The 21,158-nt window shown below is 41.5% G+C and overlaps 2 protein-coding genes across 4 annotated transcripts; both read left to right on the top strand.

Annotated features, from left to right (window-relative positions):
• The first annotated feature begins 970 nt into the window (after positions 1–970).
• On the top strand, positions 971–10,738 carry tbc1d25 (TBC1 domain family, member 25). Of its 3 annotated transcripts, none has more exons than XM_082519254.1 (8): positions 971–1,200; positions 4,203–4,227; positions 4,347–4,456; positions 4,549–4,703; positions 4,981–5,108; positions 5,196–5,384; positions 5,722–5,997; positions 6,762–10,738. In XM_082519254.1, exons 4-8 carry the CDS (start codon positions 4,601–4,603, stop codon positions 8,460–8,462), a joined length of 2,397 nt encoding a protein of 798 aa, XP_082375380.1. In that variant the 5' UTR covers positions 971–1,200; positions 4,203–4,227; positions 4,347–4,456; positions 4,549–4,600; the 3' UTR covers positions 8,463–10,738. The 3 variants fall into 3 exon arrangements, with proteins under 3 accessions (XP_082375380.1, XP_082375379.1, XP_082375381.1); XM_082519255.1 differs by lacking the exon at positions 971–1,200 and adding an exon at positions 1,209–1,971; XM_082519253.1 differs by lacking the exon at positions 4,203–4,227 and having other exon boundaries at positions 972–1,200.
• A 2,285-nt stretch (positions 10,739–13,023) lies between these two features.
• ndufb11 (NADH:ubiquinone oxidoreductase subunit B11) lies at positions 13,024–19,183 on the top strand. The gene is made up of 3 exons (XM_082518528.1): positions 13,024–13,263; positions 14,188–14,318; positions 18,992–19,183. Exons 1-3 carry the CDS (start codon positions 13,090–13,092, stop codon positions 19,119–19,121), a joined length of 435 nt encoding a protein of 144 aa, XP_082374654.1. The 5' UTR covers positions 13,024–13,089; the 3' UTR covers positions 19,122–19,183.
• Positions 19,184–21,158: the final 1,975 nt, after the last annotated feature.

The following is a 21,158-nucleotide window of genomic DNA, read 5'->3' as shown; positions in this document are numbered from 1 at the left end:
CCCCACATCGGTTTACTTAGAAATAACTCAGGAAGTAAAAGTTATCAGCAATATTTTATTATCTTAGACAAATGCATTTATATGATATTCCGGTGCATACTCCATACCAGTTTTGAGTGTTCAAAAATCAGGCAGGTGGTAGTGTGCTCTGACTCGGCAGCTGTTCTTTCAAGTCTACAATCATTTTGTTCGAAGACAAGGCAGGGCATGCTGTATGCTATTCTGGAGACTATAAGAAGGATAAGGTGTTGTGGTGGCAATATTCACTTTCTTTGGGTGCCAGCTCATGTAGGGATCAGTGGAAATGAAAAGGTGGATAGGTTGGAAAAAAAGAGCGTTGACTAAAAATAGGACTGAGATGGCAATTACAAGCAGTGGATCTGAAGCAAAAGCTATTGTTTGGAGGCAGGTTGTTAAGGAGTGGCAGACGCGGTGGGACTCGGGAAGTAAGGGCAGACAATTGTATCATCTTAAGAAGGAGGTGGCAGAGAGTAGGTTGTATAGGGGTAATAGGAGAGATGAGGTGGTCATTACCAGGCTTAGACTGGGACATTGTGCATTAAATAAAACGCTACAGATGATAGGAGAACATGAGACGGGGCTTTGTGGAGTGTGCCAGGAGGAGGTGGAGACAGTAGAGCATGTAATACTGCGGTGCAAGGGTTATGATGTGGAGAGGTCAGTTCTGCAGAATAGGTTGACGGAGCGGGGAATTGGGGAATTTAATCTAAAGAGTGTGTTGGAGGGTAGTAGGGCACAGGTGAGGGAACTGGTGGGGTTTCTGAAGGATATAGGTGTTTATGAAAGAGTGTAGGGTTTTTTTGTTTTTGTTTTTGTTTTGATACAAATTGTAAACTCACTGTCTGACCCATACTCCGGAACAGTAGGAGGCGGTAATGCTCCTTTACGTTGGTTGCCAACCGCCGTTAAACACAAAGAAGAAGAAGAAGACTCCATACCAGTTGGTGGCGGTAATGCACCAATTCGTTGTTTGTCAACAGCCAATGAATACAAAGAAGAAGAAAAAGAATCAGCAGAATATCGTCAAGCATAGGAACTCGGCTGGAGCCACTTCCATCATGTCAGGATAGAAAAGCAAACAAACAGCAGACAAAGCTCGGTCGAACCATCCTTTTCCGAAACGGAGTCTTTACGATGGAAGGCGAGGAGGAGAGGGGTGTTGTTCGTGTCAAAGTCAAGGTGGGAGAATGATGGTTTCTTTGACTTCCACATAGGCTGCTAACAGCGAGCAATCATATTATCGCATAGGTTAAATTGGCTGTTTAGACAGACACGCTCCCGCGTTAATGTTAAACATCGAAAATATGCACTCCGTAAACTGGATGTTTAGCAGTGTGCCATAACAGAGGGGGCCTCTTCTATTTATTTGGGGGTTTTCGGTAGAATTGCTTCTTCTCGATGCCGATCAGTCATTGTCCCTGTCAGTTTACACTGAGTAAACCTGTAATGTACACCTGACACGGTTATCGGTCATAACACGTTGACAATATCCAATGCAAACATCGGGCTGTCACAGAGGTGAGCTGACGTCACTTGCCTGCCCAGAAAATGTGTGCGTATTGTGCCTGTAGGTATCCCCGGCGGTGTTGTTTCCCCTGCGTCGGGAGCACGTCCGGTTGACTCCGCCTCCATCACAAACAGCGAGACGTGGAAGTAGCGATGTTTACTTTAGTGCAAAACTGAAAGATGACTGTCGTTACAAACAGAAAATGATACATTTATTGTTCTCACTTTATGAGATTATTTTAACAAACCGACGACCTTTTGCCCGATAATCATTTTTATCCTCCTGTACCTTCACTGCATAAAGAGCTAAAACTCCAAAATTTCAGGAGTAGCTGGTCATTAGAAGAAGTGTTTGTGAACTAAAAATCAAGAATGAGGGAAACTCTTTGTCCGTGATTTGGAGAGCCCAGTGGGAAGTCTGCCGGGGATGGCGTGGCAGGACAGGTGCACCAGCATTTTTGTTGTGTCAATTGTTATCTGCATCAAAGACATAACAGCTTATAATGTTACGAACCTTTTTGCTGTATGTTGCACAATACTTCAAAGTTTAAAGGTCATAATATGACAAACTTCATGCAGAGGAAAGAAATGTACACTGTATACCCTGCATCATTTAATTATACTGTTAAATTAATGGCCTTTTTGTGACACAAAAGAAATTCATAATACTGTTATAGTTGCATAAATAAAAGTAGGGTAGAATGTGTAGAAACTAAAAAGCTAGTTTCTACACATTATTTCTATCACATTATCAGATATCAAAAAGGTTTAATATTCGAATGCACATTTGAACAAAATGTATTCAAATATTGAACCAAATAATAATGTTGATTGATATAAAAACCAGAAAAAAAATCCCTTCATCCTTCAAGCTCGAGTCCTCTACCAGAGTCTTGGGAGCTCAAGGGTCCTGCACGGTATCTTTGCTGTTCCTAGTACTGCGCTCTGCTGGACACCACTACTGTATCCGGTTGGTCAGCCATCACCAGTTTATCCGCCTGTATCTGAAAGTCCCACAGAATCTTAACTCGGTCATGCTCAACCACCCTAGGGGGCGTATCCCATTTTGACCTCGTGACGTCCAGGACATACAGATGTTCCTGTACACTATGCCGGCCACTTGGTTATGGCGTTCCATGTATGCCCTGCCTGCTAGCATCTTACACCCTGCTGTTATGTGCTGGATTGTCTCAGGGGCATCTTTACACAGCCTGCACCTGGGGTCTTGTCTGGTGTGACAGACCCCAGCCTCTATGTGCTCAGTTCTTGTTCCTGTGCTGCCATGATTAGTGTCTATGTGCTGTCACTCCAGCTTTGTCCAGCCACTGGTAGGATTTCCAGCCACTTCGTCTATCTGCCGGTGGTACATACAGGGGCCTTTCCTTCATGATGGTTCTTCTTGCTCCACTTCTTTCTTAGGTTTCTGCTGCCTGAGCTGTTCACTAAGCACACAGTCAGTTGTGGCCAACTTCCTGATGTACTCATGGATGTTTGTTGTCTCATCCTGGACGGTGGTTCAGACACTCACTTGCCCTCTGCCTCCTTCCTTCCGCTTAGTGTACAGTCTCAAGGTGGTGGATTTGGGTTGAAACCCTCCACACATGGTAAGGAGATTGATGTAATCTCTCCAGCATGTCTTGGGTTTGCCTCGGTGCCTCCGTCTGGTGGGCCGTGCCCAGAACACCTCACCCAGAAGGCGCCGAGGAGGCATCCTAATCAGATACCCAAACCACCTCAACTGGTCGTGCTCCTTTTCCAGCTGAGGACCACAACCTCAGATTTGGAGGTGCTTGTTCTCATTCCCGCTGCTTTACACTTGGCTCCGAACTGCTTTAGTGCAAGCTGGAGGCAACCACCAAGGCCACATCATCTGCAAACACTGTTTTTCCCATGTGAGCGTTGAAGTTTTCCAGTAGAATGACAGAAACACTAGATGGATCACCCTAAAGCATCCCACTCAGTGACCCCAAGAAGGCTGGCTAGTCTGAACTGTCCATTGGTGCATAAGCACAGATGACAGTCAGGACCCATTCCCCGACCCAAAGGTGCAGGGAAGCAATCATCTCATCCACCAGCAAAAACCCCAGCATACTGGCAGCAAGGTGAGAGAATACAAGAATACCCATACCTGCCTACCACCTGTCACTGAGACCGGAACAGAGTCCAGCCCCAAGCTGTGCATTGAAGTGAGGCTACTGTAGCTTTATGTATCTGTTAACCTCAGGCTTCTTATTCACCACAGAGGTTACATTCCATGAGTGTGGTCCCATGACGCTTCTTTGGGCTGTGCCTGCCAGCACAGATGGCATAAGGCCCGACCCCCCCAGACGCTCACCTTTGAGCTCCCTCTCCAGGCCTGGTTTCAGGGTGAGACCCCAGTAACCCTTTTGCAGATAGAATAAACAGTCCCTTGATTTCTATTCTTTTCATAGGGGTCGACTTAATCGTGCTTTGTCTGGCCCCTCATCCAGGACAAATTTGCCCTGAGAGACTGTAGCACCCCCTAGGCAACCCCCCACCCCCCAACAACAGAGGATGATGTGGAGCATTATTCCATTAATTTTATGTGTTTTGTATGCTTTACATTCAAATAGACGAATTATTATGTATTTTGTTTTATAATTATTTTACAGTTATGGTCTAGTAACAATGCATTGTTTTTTATTTTATTATAGGGTGGTATAGTATCCCATTGACTTGGTTTGTATCTCTTATTCTCCTACCATGGTTTAACCACACCAAGAATGTTTGTATGTTTACTTGTTTGTCAGTGATGAGATTGTAATATGATTTTTATTTATTTATTTATTTTTTCCCAGAAATGTGATGGGGCACTTCCTGTGGAGTTTCGCTCCTTTGCTGTTGATCCCCAAATAACATCGCTGGAGGTTTTGCAGCACATACTTATCAGAGCCTTTGATTTGAATGGGTAAGAATAGTCAGAATGGCCAAACAGACTTATAAACAGAGAAGTGCCCAAAGAATTTATCTAACATTGTTTAAATATCTTTCTTGAATTAGGAAGAGAAATTTCAGCGTTGGTTACCTGTCTCGCGATCGCAGCGGGGCTGAAATGTATATGTCTCTGGTCTCTGACTGGGATTTGGATGTTGCGTTTGTCAGTGCAGCCAGACCATTTCTGCAGCTCAAGATGGATATAAAACCTTCTGAGGACAGTAAGAACACCAGCAACTTAAATCAAGACTGAAAGCAAAAATGTTATAGATTTCTAATTTATGATGTAAATAATATAAATTTTAAAGATCAAAACTACAGTCTGTGGTAGAACATTTTGTTACCCATCACATCCAAACTTTTAAAAGTCTGTTTGCAGAAGAGAAATGATTACAACAAAGAATACCTCTTTCAGATTGAAACCAGGCATCAAAACGTGACACAGGAAGGACTAAAACACTGTTGCTGTTAAATCTGCTTGTCATTATTTCACTGCAGGCCCTGTTTTGGAAGACTGGGACATCATAAGCCCCAAAGACGTGATTGGCTCTGAGCAGCTTCTCACAGAGAAGACTAGATCCTTGGCATCTGCAGCTCTTCCCTTCACCCAGTCTCTACTGTCCCAGGTTCCTTTACCTTTCCTCACTCTGTTTAACCTAACCACACTCTCTGAGCCACGTTTTTGCTGATGCACCTGTTTCTATTCTGTTTAGGTGGGCCGGACCCTGTCGAAGGTCCAGCAGGCCTTCAGCTGGTCTTATGGGGAGGAGATCAAGCCTTTCAAGCCCCCTCTAAGTGACGCTGAGTTTCACAGTTACCTTAACGGACAGGGACAGTTGACCCGGCCTGAGGAACTCAGACTGCGAATCTACCATGGGGGTGTGGAGCCGTCGCTGCGGAAGGTTTAGCACCTGTGTTTGATTAATATTGTATATGAGCACCTTGTACGCTCTAAACAAAATAATCTGGTTATTATTTCTGGTTATTATTTAAACTGAACAAATTCTCGTGCTAATTCTAGCTATCCTGCTATCCTAGCTCTCCCTCTTGGCTGAGAGTTTTAACAGTCAGCCAGCTTGCAACCAGATTTGAACTGATACGTTCAGTCATTTGCGATTTTTGGATGAAAAGATGGAACTTGAAGGACAATTAAGAACATATATGTGCAATTATAGAATTTGTATTTTATGACTTACATTTCTCAAGGATTAACTCCTCTGTTGTCCTCTGTTGGGTTAGGTGGTTTGGCGTTACCTCCTGAATGTCTATCCAGATGGACTTAGCGGACAGGAGAGAATGGACTACATGAAGAGGAAGACGAGAGAGTATGACCAGCTAAAGAGAGAGTGGACAACCCGGGTTAGTCATGAGGACCTTGAATTTATCCGTGGAAATGTTCTCAAAGACGTCCTGAGGACGGATCGAGCTCATCCATACTATGCAGGCTCTGAGGATAGTCCCCATTTGACTGCCCTCACAGATCTACTCACCACATTTGCCATCACTCATCCACAGGTTTGTATTGGCGCATTATCTGGAACGCAAATCTTCTCCTGCAGTCTGAATCTCTTAACCCTCTGTATCCACAGAAACGCCAGAATCTTGGCTAAAAGCTCAACAAACAAATAGAAGAGCATGTAAACACAAATGACATAAACACAAAGCACGGATTCCCTGTTTGCAGAGTCGCAGACAAGTATGTAACATTGAAAGCCGGCATCTCGCAGATTCCAAAACTGCAAGTTTCATCACGCTCCGACCAAAATTCACTGAACCAGCAGCAAAAGAAAACCAGACCACGCTTCGAGTTTGAAAAATAGTAGCATGAATTTTGTCTTACCTTTGCTGTTTTTCATCTAAAACCTATTTTGTCACTGTTAAAGTTCATTAACTAAATAACTCCATCTCCTACAATGCCTCAGAGAAGTTTTTCATCAAAGGAAAATCACAATTTTCTGCCCGTTACAGAGATTACTGTCTGATAGTGACGGCACGTATGAGAAGAAAAGGAACAAACCAAGACAAAATAACAAGGCTGATATTTTTCTTTAAGAAAAGACTGATTTGCATGACTTTAGCTTTTCTAATGGTTTGCTCAAAGCAATCCAGTTTTGATTCCTTTAAAAGTATTTTAATGTCGGCTGTTTTAAGGAAGAAAGACCACAGTCTTAAATGATACATTTGATGATTGTGACATGACATATAACGTGATATAGAAATGTGTTCTTTGTGCAAACTGTCATCTTTTGTAACGTTTTGCCATTGTGTTGTTTTTCCAGATCTCTTACTGTCAAGGCATGAGTGACATTGCCTCCCCAATACTTGCAGTAATGGACAACGAGGCACACGCCTTCATTTGCTTTTGTGGCATCATGAAACGCTTAGAAGGAAACTTCCGGCCAGACGGGCAGCTCATGTCTGTTAAGTTCCAGCATCTGAAGCTCCTCCTGCAGTACTCCGATCCTGAATTCTACTCTTACCTAGTGTCCCGAGGAGCTGACGACCTCTTCTTCTGCTACCGTTGGCTTCTTCTGGAGCTTAAACGAGAGTTTGCGTTTGATGATGCTCTAAGGATGCTGGAAGTTACTTGGAGCTCTCTGCCCCCAGATCCTCCTGAAACTGAAGTGGAGCTTCTGGGGCCACCTCTGGAAGCCGACGAAACAATGTTCAGCAACTTTGAGGACAAGACGGTTGAGGACTACTTTCAAGATAAGGAACAAAAAGAGAAGCAGCGTCGACGGCACATGCTGCGACCTTCAAGAGAAGAAGCAGACATGAACATAAATGCCATCGCTGATGAAATGGACAGGCAAAGCGTGAGCTCGGATAAAGCAAATGTGGGTGACGAGTGTGATATCCCTCAGGTAACCATGGCAAAGACAGATTTGAAAGGTGCTCCCTTCGAGAGGCAGACTAGTTTTGGGGAGTTTAAATATTATACTGCCCGAAATGAAGACAGCTTTGATATGGAGGAGGTTGAACAGCATCCTCCATGTCAACAGGGTGCAGTGGTTTCAGAGTCGATAACGAGCATCCCGAGGCGCCAATCCACAACTGACACTGAGGAGGACACGGGAGAGCAAACACCACTGTTTAAAAATTTTGATAATGATGTTTCTCCACCTCTTTTCCCAAGCAGCCAACCCGTCTGGAAAACTGGCTCCTCTGTCTCTCCCATGTCTTCATTGTCACCATCGAGTTGGCCTGGTGTTTCTCCAGACTCTCCTCCAAAGTCCACATCACCATACGTGAGCAACGAAAGTGAGGCCTTACCAAGAGCTGGCCTAAATGTGTCAGCTTCTTCTACTCAGTTGCCCAGCAGTACACGCATCAGTTCACCCACAACCCCCACTGCACGGACATCCGTCAGCTCTCTTTCTACTGCTCAAAACAGATCCCTGCTGTCTTCACCCATTTTGTCCTTTGGAAGAGGAACATCTTTGTCTGGTTCCAGGTTGTACTCAAACAGTCTCCTCTCACCTGGCAACAAATCCCCCAGCAGCGCTGCTAATACGCCCAGTTCTCTAAAAGCCGAGACCACTGGCATCAAGCCGTGCTCCTTGCCACCTCCTCAAGAGTTTGGTAAAGGCAACCCGTTCATGCTGTTCCTGTGCTTGTCCATCCTGTTGGAGCACAGAGACCATATCATCAAGAACAGTTTGGATTACAATGAGCTAGCCATGCACTTTGATCGCCTTGTGCGACGCCACAACCTGAGCAGAGTGCTGCAAAGAGCCAAGGCCCTGTTTGCAGAGTACTTGCAAAGTGAGGTGTGGGACTCAGAAGAAGGGGATGAGGTTAGCTCAGACTCTCCAACAACAGCTACTGCTACTCAGCACTCCCCTTCTTCAGCCATCTCTGCTAAGCCCATTTACAGCCCTTTAGCATCTCCACAGTTGTCATCTCCAAACTCAACCTATAATTTGGCAAACACCATTCCTTCTCTGATAGCTCAAAATTCCTTTTCCACCAGTTCCTGATTCTGTTGTACATCACTGGCCTCCTTTTCCGGACTGCTTAGTGGATTCAGCTCTTTCAATTCTGTCTCTAATTAAATACATATATTCCTTAAGGTCAGTGTAATATTTTTCATTTTTCTTGCTTGTTCTCTGGAAGTCGGGATAAAGAACCTAAGAAGCCTTTTTTCCATTGGGGTTGCTGATTCTTGAAGCTCAGTAATTTGGGGATCTGATATTTGACCCTGAGCCTGTCTGAATCATACACTTGGTGCATTTAACCCGTGTTGCCACTTTTATCATGTTTGTTTACAATCTGATTTCCTCTCCAGGAAGCCATGGAAGTATGTTAATTAAAACACGGGAGTTCAATTATTTAAAAACATAATGGGATGGTGGTTTCTTGAACTCATGAGTCAAGTCTTTGCTTTCACTCATCCCGAGTGCACGAACCACTGAATAATTGCAGAATTTGTATGTTTTGTTTTGTTTTTTGTTTGTTTGTTTGTTTGCTTGTTTATTGTTTTTTTTTAAAAAATAACCTCAAGTGTGACTTGTTACTCATAAAATAACATGCTCGATAGGGATGTGACCCTGTGACCCCAATAATTTAATCCGATAATCTAAATTCTTTTAGTTTGGATATTTTAAATAAGTGTGTGTGTGAACAAGGAGCCACTCGCTGACTATTTAGTTGGCATGTTGTTTCATTTCTTTGTATCTTCAAAGCAAACATGCAGAAAGGCATTTGCAGTGACATTCACTGTGCTCGGGAGCACACGGTACACCATCCAGGACTCATTTCTGCCTGAAATTGCTTCCTGTTGAAAGTAGGTTGTCCTCTAAAACACTCACTTGAGGCAACTAGTTGTGAACTGGTGCCATACAAATAATATTGAATTGAAAACATACTTGGCAATATTTGACACATAACACGACCATAGCTGCATACTTATTGGCCAGTAGTTCCTCATAGAGTAGCTATGGTCCAGATGAACTGGTTTACTTATTACAAACATATAGCTGCTGCGTATGGTCCAGTCTCTGCTCTTTAGACGTTTTCCAGTCAATTTCTAGTTCTTTCTAATTCATCTTGGAGTTGTAAGACTAGCTCACCATAACCACAACCTACCCTATACTGGAGCAGACAGTATGAAGGCGTAGGTTCTGATGTTGAAACTGAGATGGGGCCGCTGTCTCTGATCCAACCTCTGCTAAGCCGCTGTTAAAACAAACAGCTGTGACGTCTCTTTAAAACATGTTAGCCCAGGACAAAAACTGGCTGCCATGCTGTGAACATCAGTGTGGTTTCAGTCTACTTTGTACAAATGCCTTTTTATTAAGAGACCTTGTGCTGGGGTCACAAATTAAAACTACATCAGTAGTAAAGTAAGTACTGCACACTGTAAATGTGTTTATTGAGTAATGTTTAATTTTAGCACTTTGCTCATTGCTCTTTTCCAAAGACAGTGTTTTATGAATGTACAGCTCGCATCTTCTTTTTGGAGGGAAACTAAGATCTCACAGAGTGAACGCGACTAACAGCAATCAATCAAAAAGCAGCTGAAAGCTGTCAGGACACGCCCAGGAGGATTGGCCCTATTTTGTTGTTTTGTTTTGTTTTTAGTTGATTCACAGATTTATTGATCACATTAGATATGTGCCTGTGAAATCAAAGCTTGCATTGTGCTAGCTCTGATATAAACTCCACTTTAACAAAGCTTACATTCATCATTTTCTGTTATTGTTTGTGTCAAAGCAGTTATGCTCATGCTGTGGTTATAAAAGGTGGTGATGATATTCTGGTCTTATTTTTTACCAGCTCAACATAGGTGAAGGGAAGCAAAATACATATTTATGTTTTAGGCCATGACACTGTCAATAAGCTGGGCAGCTGGAGAAATGCTTACTCTGGATGGGTTTTGGCCCCGGTCACATGAATCCATCCTTAGACCACATGCTCGACGTTCCAGACCTCAGCTCAGTTGTGTGCCATCTGTTAGGGATATGAAGGCACAACTACAAATTTTGGGAGTAGATCTTAAAACATTCTTCTTCTTAGCATGGTTTACCTTACCTATTCTTACTTTTTAAGGGATAGGTATTCTGCAAACACAGTACTCATGCAAAAGTAACGCTTATTTGAGAATTACCTTCTGAGGACTGTTTCTGTTTAAACAGAATTTGAAGTGACTGATATCGTTGGAGAAGCTCGTATGGTTCTGATTCTGGGGTTCTGTTTTGCCTCCTTTTGTATGTCAGTATTTAATATCAAAATAAACCAATCTGAAGTAACTGTACTCACTGGACTGTGAGCTAGCAATATGTACATTTATTTAAAAAGATTTATCTCAAGTTATCTATGTAAACAAAAGTTAAAACACAATGTTACTGATTGTATATTGGACACAAATAAATATTCAGTGCAGCTGATTGCATGGAGGATGATTGTTTTGAACTGATTCATGAAGGCTACAAAAGTCCAAGTGTAGAATTTGAAATACAATCCTGTTCTCAAAACTGCCTCAATTTTAATTTTACTTGGGTGGATCTAGTACTTCTTTGTTAATTCATTTAAAGCAATTAAGCATTTTAAGAAGTTAGTCTAACTGATGCACACATGAGGTTCACGCCTGATTATAAATTCTGCTTCACACCCACCATCTGATGACAAAGTTGAGTTGTAGACACAGTAGGGTTGAATTCGATGTCAGCACATCCGTTGCAGCTGTAACAGCATCAGCTCTTCTTGGAAGGCTTTCTACAACGTTTAAGAGTTTAATTATGTCAATTCTGACCATTCTTCCGAAAGCACATTTATGAAATCGGACACTGACGTTGGACCAGAAGGCCTGGCCTATTCATCCCAAAGGTGTTCTGTCGAGTTGAGGCCAGGACTCTGGCGTGGAAGAGCTTGACTAGCCAGAACAAACTCCCTCATATATGTCTTTGACTTTGATTTGTACATTGATGCACAGTCATGTTGGCACAGGAGGGGCCATCTCCAAACTGTTCCTACAAAGGTGAGAGCATGAAATTGTCCAAAATGCCTTGGTATACTGACGCATTAAGAGTTCCTTTGACTGGAACAAAGGTGCATCTGACAGTTTGCATTAAGGTTTGGATGCAGCTGCTCAGCCATGGAAATCCATTCCATAAAGCTCTGTATGTGCTGAGCTAATCTGAAGGCCAGGCGAAGTTTGCAGGTGTGTATCCATTTACTCTACAGAAAAGCTCCGTGTTGCTGTCATTCCCAGTTGCTTCACTGTTATATTACCTGTATCAGTTGACTAAGGAATTTTTAATGAGGAAATTTAAGATCTGGAATTGTTACACAGGTGGCATCCCGTGTAACAGGGTACTGCTCTGTCACAAGGAGCAGTCTGCAGACTTAGGTCCTTGCTTTTATACACCTGTGGCCAATGAAGTGATTGGAAAACCTGAATTCAATGATTTGGATGGGTGTGTGAATTATTTTGGCAACAGCATCATTTATATTGCTCATGTTATGTTTGAGCAGGGGTAGCTTGTCGGCTATCACGATTGGCTGTCTACCTGCAGAGAGTGTTGTCAGTGGAGGGAGTGTGCAAAATAATCAGCCCACCGCGTCTGTGGGCTTCACTTCCTGTTGTTGTAGCCAATTGTAGACATGAGCAAAGTTGTAACTTACAAAAGAGTTGAAGTGAAATCAAGTGGAGGACTATACAGGAGCACATTTGCAGTGGTTGAAAACATGTACATGGACCCTATGACAATGACAGATTTGCAGGATCATAAACCTTTAATACTTATTTTATGCTTGAACATGGATAGTTCAAAGGTAGCCTGTCGGCACTCACAGACTGATAAAAACGTAATACATCTGGTCTTTAGGCTACTCGTAATTGTTTTTGTCGGTCCATCAGCAAACTGCTGAGAAGATTAAAGTTATAACTTACAAACAGCTCAAGTAAAACGGAATTTTAAAACAATAAAAAATGGTCATTGCAGCTACTGTCTGTTATTTCCATCCTTTATTTTTCATCATTTATGATTATTTTTACATTTCAACTCTCTTCCCCTTTCAGTGTCACACAGTCAGCATTTTACTGAAAAATAGATGATCTGCGTCCAGCAACATGAATGCAAAACTGTTGAAAACATGACAAAATCAAAGCTGAAGAAATGTTTTAATCTTGGGATTTATCAAAGAACATTAAAAAAAAACAAAAAAACAAGCAGAGGACGAGGCTGTAGTGACAGATGTAGCTGTACTGAATGTCAGCAGCGTCAGGAAGAAGGAACACGAGAAGCTGGAGAAGAACCAAGAGCTGAGAGGAGAACAGGGAGAGCTGTGGAGCGTGTAGGGGTATGATATGGATCAGCCAGTTTGTGTTAGCGCTCTTTTAATCTTAGCAAACAAAATAGTTAAAGCAGATTAATGAACTTGCAGATATGCTAGGTGGTTAGTGATGTGTGGAACTGTGTATACACACGTAAATGTTGCCTGACATTTTTTTCCGAGTGTCATTTCGGTCCACACTCCATCACAGTTGGTGGCGGTAATGCAGCGTTTCGGTTTTTGGTAACCGTAAACAAAAAAAGAAGAAGAAGAAGAGTTGAAACCGTAGTTTCCGGTTCCGGGCTAACAGTATCCTTCACAAGTGGCAAAATGTTGACCCGAATTTCGCGGTTTGGGCTGACTTTGCCCCGGTTACTTTATAATCCACCAGCCCGGTTGGTCTCCCAGTCTAAAGCGAACAGTGCTACAGGCTCAACCGCGGTGACGGAGCTCCACCCCGAGGTCCAGCATTCTGGTCACGGTGAGGTCAGCCCGTATGTCAAGGTGAGTTCTGCTCGATCAGATTTGAGGACAGCATGCTAATGTTATTTTTACACAGTAAAGGGCTTTACACACCGGACGCGTTCAATTCTGTGCGTTTAAATTATTCTCGGACACCCCCATTAATGCAGCCGTTCACGCCGACCGCGTATTTTCACTGGACGAATTTACGGCATTTATTTTTTCCCAACCAGGCTCGATTTTTGCGGTTCTTCAGATCCAAATAAACCGATCTGATTGGTCAGATCGGTTTATTTTGCAACAAGTGCGCTGAGAGTTTAAATTGCGCACCAGTTCTGAATATACAATAGTATCGCAATGATTAAAAATGAAAATTCATTGATTAAAAAATACTATTTTTACCGCAGACATACAGCTAGCCTGCTCTGGCTCAGTCGGTTCTCTGAAATGATTTGTCTGCCCGTGAGATCCGATCAGGTGTTCGTTTTGTTTCTGTTTGTTTGTTTTTTTTAAGCAGTGTATTTTGTGTGAGAACCATTGAATCTTACAAGGCCGCTATTAATTTAAAATAAAACACGAATATGCCTATCAGAAAAACAATTAATATTTCACAAATGTGTAAATATCAAAAACTGTCCATAATATTAGACTGATTTTAAAAGCTGCTTTAAGCTATTCCCTGTCAGAAGAGGTCACCTGATAATGCAGGAAAATGTCTGTGGGACATTTAAGCGTTTGCAAATTCTTCAGTTTATTCCTCAGGTTCAACTTTCCTCTGGCTTGTCTAGATGTAGTCAGATAAGGCGGTTTTAAGTCAGATTCTCCTGAATAAAACAAAGAACTTTAGTTGTTCTGTTAACATACAAATCATATCAGAAAGTGTAGACAGGCCAGTATCATCCTTCCAGTACTGACTGAAAACATGTTGGATACTTAAACTGGTCCCCTTTTGTGGGTTTTTTTCAGAATCCGGAATACCATGGCTTCTCCAGCGATCCAGTGGAGGACGAGTGGAATATGAAAGTGGGCTTCTTCTTCGGCATTTCAGTTGTTCTCGTCATTGGAGGAACTTTTATCCACTATTTACCCGACCATGGGTGAGTTCTCAATTTATCTTTTCATATCAGCTCATTTATATGGTGGCTAGACTTAGCTATGGTTCTTTGTCAAAGGACAGAGTGAAAATGTCAGATGTCTTGTCCTAAGTTAAAATAGGATTATATACACTACTCGTCAAAAGTTTCAGAACACCACAACTTTTTTCTTTTATTGAAAATTATTCAGTTTAATGTCTCATTGCACTCTGAAATGAAAGCATGCTACAAATAAGTAATTGGAGTTTAAAAAAAAACCAAACAAGTCATGGAATCAGTTTATAGACCAAAATTCTAAACCTTTACTCATCAAAGTAGCACCTGATATAACAGCTGAACACACCGGCTGCATTCTTTCTACAATGGAAATCAAATATTCTCCAGAAAGTTCTTCCCATATTCCCATCTTCCTTTTTTCCCAACATAGTTCTGGCACAGCTTGGACTTGTGTTTTGGGTCATTATCTTGCTGTAGGATGTATTGCACTGCAGAATGCTGTTGTAGCCGTTTTGGTTCAGGGAGCCTCTCACGCTGTACAAGTCACCGACCCTGGATCCAGCAAACAGCCCCAGACCATCACACTTCCTCCTCCATGTTTGACAGTCGATGCCACACACTGTGGAACCATCCTTCACCTACTCCACCGCAAAGATCCTGTGTGATGAACCCAAGATTTCAAATGTTGATCCATCAGCCCATAATACCTTCTTCTTCAGTAGTCCAATGGTGGTGTTTCACGTCCCAGCCAAGCCTCTTTGTCTTATTCTGACGTCTGGCTTTCTTGCTGCAACTCGTCCTGTCAAACCTGCAGCTCAAAGTCTTCTCTTCACAGCTGAAACTGAGACTTTCATACTACGACCACTATTAAGCTGCTTGAAGCTGTTGTCCTGTGAGCCGCCTATCACACAGCTGTTAACTTGGCCTCTGAGTCGTGTCTTTGGGTCTGCAGACCTCTTCCTGTCACAGTTTCTGAGCCTTTGGATGGTGAAGGAAACTGGACTCACTGACACCTTGACTTTCTTTTCAGTTTCTCTGTAGGACAGACCGACATTTATACGTGTTATGATGGTCTGTCTCTCTTCCATTGTTAATCACCTTTTTTTCACCATTTGTGTACCATCACACTGCTTTCTGCAGTACAACACTGTTCAACTGATGCTGACGAGCATATGGTACCACAGTGTGTTGCAACACTTCTTTAATGCAGACACAGGGGGAAGTAATCCAGAAAAGTCGGAACAGCTGTAGAAATTAGTAGCACCAGCTTTCAAGGCTTGATCAAGCTCCATTGTTGCAGAACAGATTAAATTTTTAATCCGTTTTTGTATAATTCTGAAATGTACATGATATTTCCCCTTTTTTTTAACCTCTTCACCGCTTTGTACCATTTCAAGCTATTTATTGGACTTGAATTGCAATAAATAACTGGATAAATGTGGGTGTTCTAAAACCACGCGTGTGTGCGTTATGTGTGTACACGGATTCTCTGTCACCATACCACCAACAACGGCGGGCTCCCAGCACACAATTTCAAAACCCCTGCTGACCCTGACCTCTCAGCATAGGTTGAACTTGGGATATAATTCAGTTTTACTAGAGTAAAAATAAAATCAGCTTAACACCTGATTTGATTGTGGCCCATCGAACCATTGACCCAGTAATGGCCAAGAAAAAGACTAAAGGCAGCGAGGTGTCCTTTCAATGTAAAGGTATGATCAATAATTGTCGGCACCACCAAGACTTATATCCAAGTTCATTTGTATGCACTTGTATGTTACTGATATATTAAGTGTGATTATATTTCAGTATAGTGGTGTGCAATTCTTTACCAGTTTGTACCAGTTCCTACTTGGAAAGTCCACTGGTGTCTGCTCAGATCTGCAAACACTTTAAACAACATTCTTTTAGTTATTATCCTGAGAAATGTGTGTTTTGTTTTGGCTTTTTTTCATGTTTTTATTTTTTTATTTTTGGTAAAGCGTCATGGTCAGAGGACGCTCCAAACTAGTAGAGCAGGGCGATATGACCAAAAATATTTATCTATGTCATTTTCTTATCGTTGCCCGACATTATACCAGTATTACCGTGAACGGTATGGCCCAGCTCTACAAACTAGTCACCAGTTCTTGAAATTGTCCCCATTTTGGCCTCATCAGAGTACCTTGGGATTAAGAACACTATGAATGCTGCAAAGTGAGCCGTCGTTTCTGAGCCGTGGTTAAGCCAGCCGCTTACATTTTCTCACCAGGGTGGAAATTGGCACCTGCCGCTGGCCAAATGTGGGTAAATTTCTGAAGTGGTGTGTAAATGTGAACAATGCACAAGCCACTGTGGTGGGTTTCACAGGAGGCTGTTGCTAGCGTCAGCCTTGAAGAAGTGCAGTCCCTATAAGAGAGTGAGGAAGATGAAGGTGGAATTCACGTAAGAAAATCGACAATTCGGGCAAAATGAGTGGCTGCTTTGAACATGAGCCACCCTCAGTATCTAAAGTGTAGCAATTAATCCCCACATGCTGCCCTGCTGAGGAAACTAAGATGTCCTAACCAAGCAATAACTGTACCAGCCCGAATAAAAAGGAAAACTTTCAGTAATCAAACAAAATGAAATAAACTTATGTTTGCATGATGGCTTGATTCATAGTTAATCATCCAGGTAAAGAAATCCCCACAATGTTGATTCTGTTTATCTCCCCCTGAAAACACTACATCCAGTTGAATGAACTTCCTGTCATTAAATGTAATTGTTTGAGCGATCACGAAGGGCCGATTTTATTTTTGTTTTTGAATCCCCTCCCTGATCAGCTGTGTTCTTAGGACTGTGGTTAGAGGCGTAGCTGCCACTGACACGTTACATGAAAGGACTTTGAAATCTTTCTGATTCCATTCTGGCCCCTTTGAGCGCGTCCGTACTCGAGGCTCGTCTGTTTTTAACAGTTCACATCATCTTTGTCGCGTTTGTGTAATACAAAGCAGCAGAGGAATAGCGTGAGTGAAAACACTTTCTACATCCTTTTTGTGAAAATGTTATTTTTCACACCCTCCTGCATACACTCAGTATTTTGTTCTCATGTATTTTTTTTTATTTATTTTTTTGGGTTAAAAATACAACTGCTTAGATCATCTGTGTTCTTGTCTCGTAGTTTGTGTGTGAGCACCCGTGTGTACACCTGTGAGCATGAGCTAGCTTTTATTCAAAAGGTTCCTTCATGTAATGACTGCTAGAGGGTGTGGGGGGGCCACAGCCCCGTCCTCCAGGGCATGAAGCAGGTATGGAGGAGATCCAGGCTCCAGACATCCAGAGGCCCTCAGAACACAGGAGACCAAGGAAGACCAACGCTTATCAATATATTAATAAGCAATACTTGGGAGCACAGCAGACGCTAACTGAATATCAAGTTAATAACACTTTATTTTTTTTTAAACAGTGACTTGAGATTAAGAAACTTAAATTTTACAGTTGGAATATTTTTAAAATGTAAATAGAATGAAAGTATTTGCGAAACTCTTTAGAATTGCCTCACATAGAGGATTTAAAGTATAACATGAGGCTTGCAGACAGCAGCGTTTGTAATTGTAAATTCATGAAGGAAATTGTCCCTTTTCCAATCAGTTATTGTCATTAATAACACAGTAATTTAAACTGTGGCTCTACTGAAGCAAGGTGCGAGCAGCATTATTGTGCATTAGTGATTTTGCATTATATCCATTCAAACAGCATAAATTAAAAGTAGCATGTATGTAACCAGATCAGTAATTTTCCCTCACTGTTTGCATCGGCAGCTGCTCTCCTCCTTAGCTGGGTTGTACTGGATGGCCTTTTTGTTTTTGTTTTTTTTGTAATTTTCTCAAAAAGAAGTTTGTTTCCATCTTTAGCGTGAACGGTTTTCTTGCATATTTTACAAAGTGCTGCTTTGTTGGAGGCAGCTGAGGCAGCTTCCTTTTTAGGTACTAGCTCATCGTAGGCTGGCACATGGCTCTTACTCTCTGACATGCTCAGGTTTGTTTCTATTTTACACTAGAGAACAATAATGCAAAACCTTACAATAGTAATGACATCACTATGACATTTTTATATTGCATAAAAACATAGACTGATATTATTGTGGACAATATGATATAGGCACAGCCCTCGTCTATGGTACATCACTAAAACATCCAGACGGTCTGGACAAATCTCATCGGTCTTTGTTCTGCTGGAGATTTTGTAAATGTTCTTGTTCCTGTTGTTGTCAGAGTTTGTCCATAACAAACACAATGTCTGAATCTGAGTGTGTTCTTAGGTTGTCCAGGAGACTTGTGCATTTATGTCGCAGGTTGATTGATTGATTTTTGTATCACTGGATCTGCGGCGTGTGTTCTAGACACTCACGTAAAGAGAGAGGGTGAGCTCTTACTTGATGACTGCCCGGTGGTGAGCTGGATGGGTTGGTGGGGGAGGATCCAAGACACCATGCAAAGAAAAGATCCAAAAATGTACCCATCAACTCTGATTTAACATGGACGGATGAAAGTTGTCCTGTTGACAAAACATCACAATTGAATATTCTTTCTGGAATTCATGAGGGTCTACGTGGAATAATGAAATGTTTACACCTAAACTTGAGTTAATTATTGTTTAATTATAGGTTTCATTCTGATTTTCTCACCGTCCATATCTGGTGTATTTTTGTGTTCCAGCATGCGGCAGTGGGCCAGAAGAGAGGCCGAACATTTGATTCAGCAGCGCGAGGCCGATGGTGGCCCTCTCATAGAGGAGAACTACTATGACACAAACAAAATCATTCTTCCCACAGCTGGAGGACAGTAACCTGTCCACTGTAATACCTGATTATTGTATTTCACTGATAAAAATAAAATATGTGTGTTGAATTTTGTTGTTATTTTTTGTGGACAGTGATGACGTACAGTGGCATTTTACTCAAAGCCCTGCTTGTGTCGTGGATGTCGATTTAGATGTCAGCCAGTCGTCACCTCTGTTTTTTGTAATGGGATTGTTATGTACTGTAAGTATTGTAAGATGGTGACAGAAATCTTACAGTAGGAGGTGTAAGACATATTAATCCGAGCCAATAAAAACATAGAATATGTTTGACCGTACCTGTCAACCCTCAGCCTCTTCTATTTAAAAAATACACTGTAACTTCAGACACCACATATCAGTATGTAACCATAATAACTGGGTACTTCTACGTTACATGACTTGTATAAAGCTCCTAGCCTGATATAATTCTGAAAATGAAAGACAATGAGGGAATATAATAACTACTCTGAAACATTTTTACAAACAAACCACTCATCCTAAAACACATTGACGAGAGTAATCGCACTACTACACATATTACACAAGTCATAGTTACTGTTGGGACCAAGTAGTGTTAATTATATTAATATTAATGAAAGACCTGAAATAAAACTGTATTCATGAAATAGACTAGAACTTACAGCTAGAGTTTCATAATCTGCATCTTATACACTTTGTTCACTCCACAGACATGCAGAGTGAACTAACAATGTCAAGCCTTTGTGTTTTCCCCAAACACTAAGGATTTGAAAGAAAAGCTCTTTCCATGATGACTTTGTAGTCACTTTGGTGTACTAGTGAGTTACACGATTTGTATAAAAGTCTTTGCCAAGAGGGCAACAGAAGTCACTACATAGTATAACACATAACAATATTCAGTACAGACAAGTGAATCAACGCAATAGCAAACATTCAACATTGTTACAGAAGAGCGATTCTCTCGCTCCTTTAACCTGGACCTAAACTCCCCCACTGTGGCAGCCCAACACTCCCACGTTTTGTTTAAACGTAAGTACTGAGTGTGTAATCCATGTTTTGTATAAATACATTTGACAGCACGGGTAAACCTTTACACAAAGTAGCTATGTAGCCGTCACTCACACATCACGGAGCCGTTGGTATTATGGTTTGTTTTTGATCATAGTGAATTTCATCACGCAAGCAGTTCATTAGGCATAAAGAAAGCTCAGACAGGACCACTCGAGCTACAATTCGAGGAGACTTGTTTATACCCCACAGACGGACAGCATTTGGGCAGAACGTCCTTTCTGTCCAGGGTGGCCATCTGTGGAACAGTCTTCCTCAACCCATTAGAGAATGCTCGACATTCAATTTGTTTAAGGCAAAGGTTAAAAACTGGTTATGGACAAATCAAGTGTGTGATGTATGAGTTGTATAGTTTTAATGTTTTATTTGGGAACAGAATGGTGTGTATGTGTAAGTTTGGTGATGGAGTTTTTATTATGAATGAATGATGAATTTTTATGAATTATTATGTCTATTTTTATGCTTAAGGACAACAGATGGAAATTAGCCCTTGGCTATAATCTGGTATGTTTACATTCATGTAATTTTCTTTTTTACATTTATGTTCATTAACATGCACTGTCCTAAATAAATAAATAAATAAATCAGTCTGTTAGTTAAAAGTGGATTCTGAAATTAAGTTAAAAAAAAATGCTGGCCAAGTTTTGGGGGGATTGTTGAGAGAAGATGAAGAGTTCAGCAGATTGGTGAGACACTGGAAGAGCAGAAAGATGAAGAAGGTGTGAGAACACCTGCTTTAAGGAGAAAATATAGTTTTGTCTGCTTTCAACAGAAAATGTAATTTGCAGCATTAAGTGACTTCATCCTCACTACAATCCGTTACTTAAAGAATATGTTTATACTATAAAAAGAGACGCCAATAAAACTCTTTCATTAATTACAGGCGATCTATTTCTTAACAATTTTCATGACAGATGTGTGGGTTTTTTTCTTTTTCTTATGCAGGTTCACTATGACCAAAACTCCAGACTCCCAGTAAAACATCACGCCAGTGTC

This window comes from Aulonocara stuartgranti (assembly GCF_965226115.1).
Source record: "Aulonocara stuartgranti genome assembly, chromosome: 20".
Classification (NCBI taxonomy): Eukaryota; Metazoa; Chordata; class Actinopteri; order Cichliformes; family Cichlidae; genus Aulonocara; species Aulonocara stuartgranti.
The sequence above is the reverse complement of the archived record's forward strand: the minus strand, read 5'-3'. Positions and strand labels throughout refer to the sequence as shown.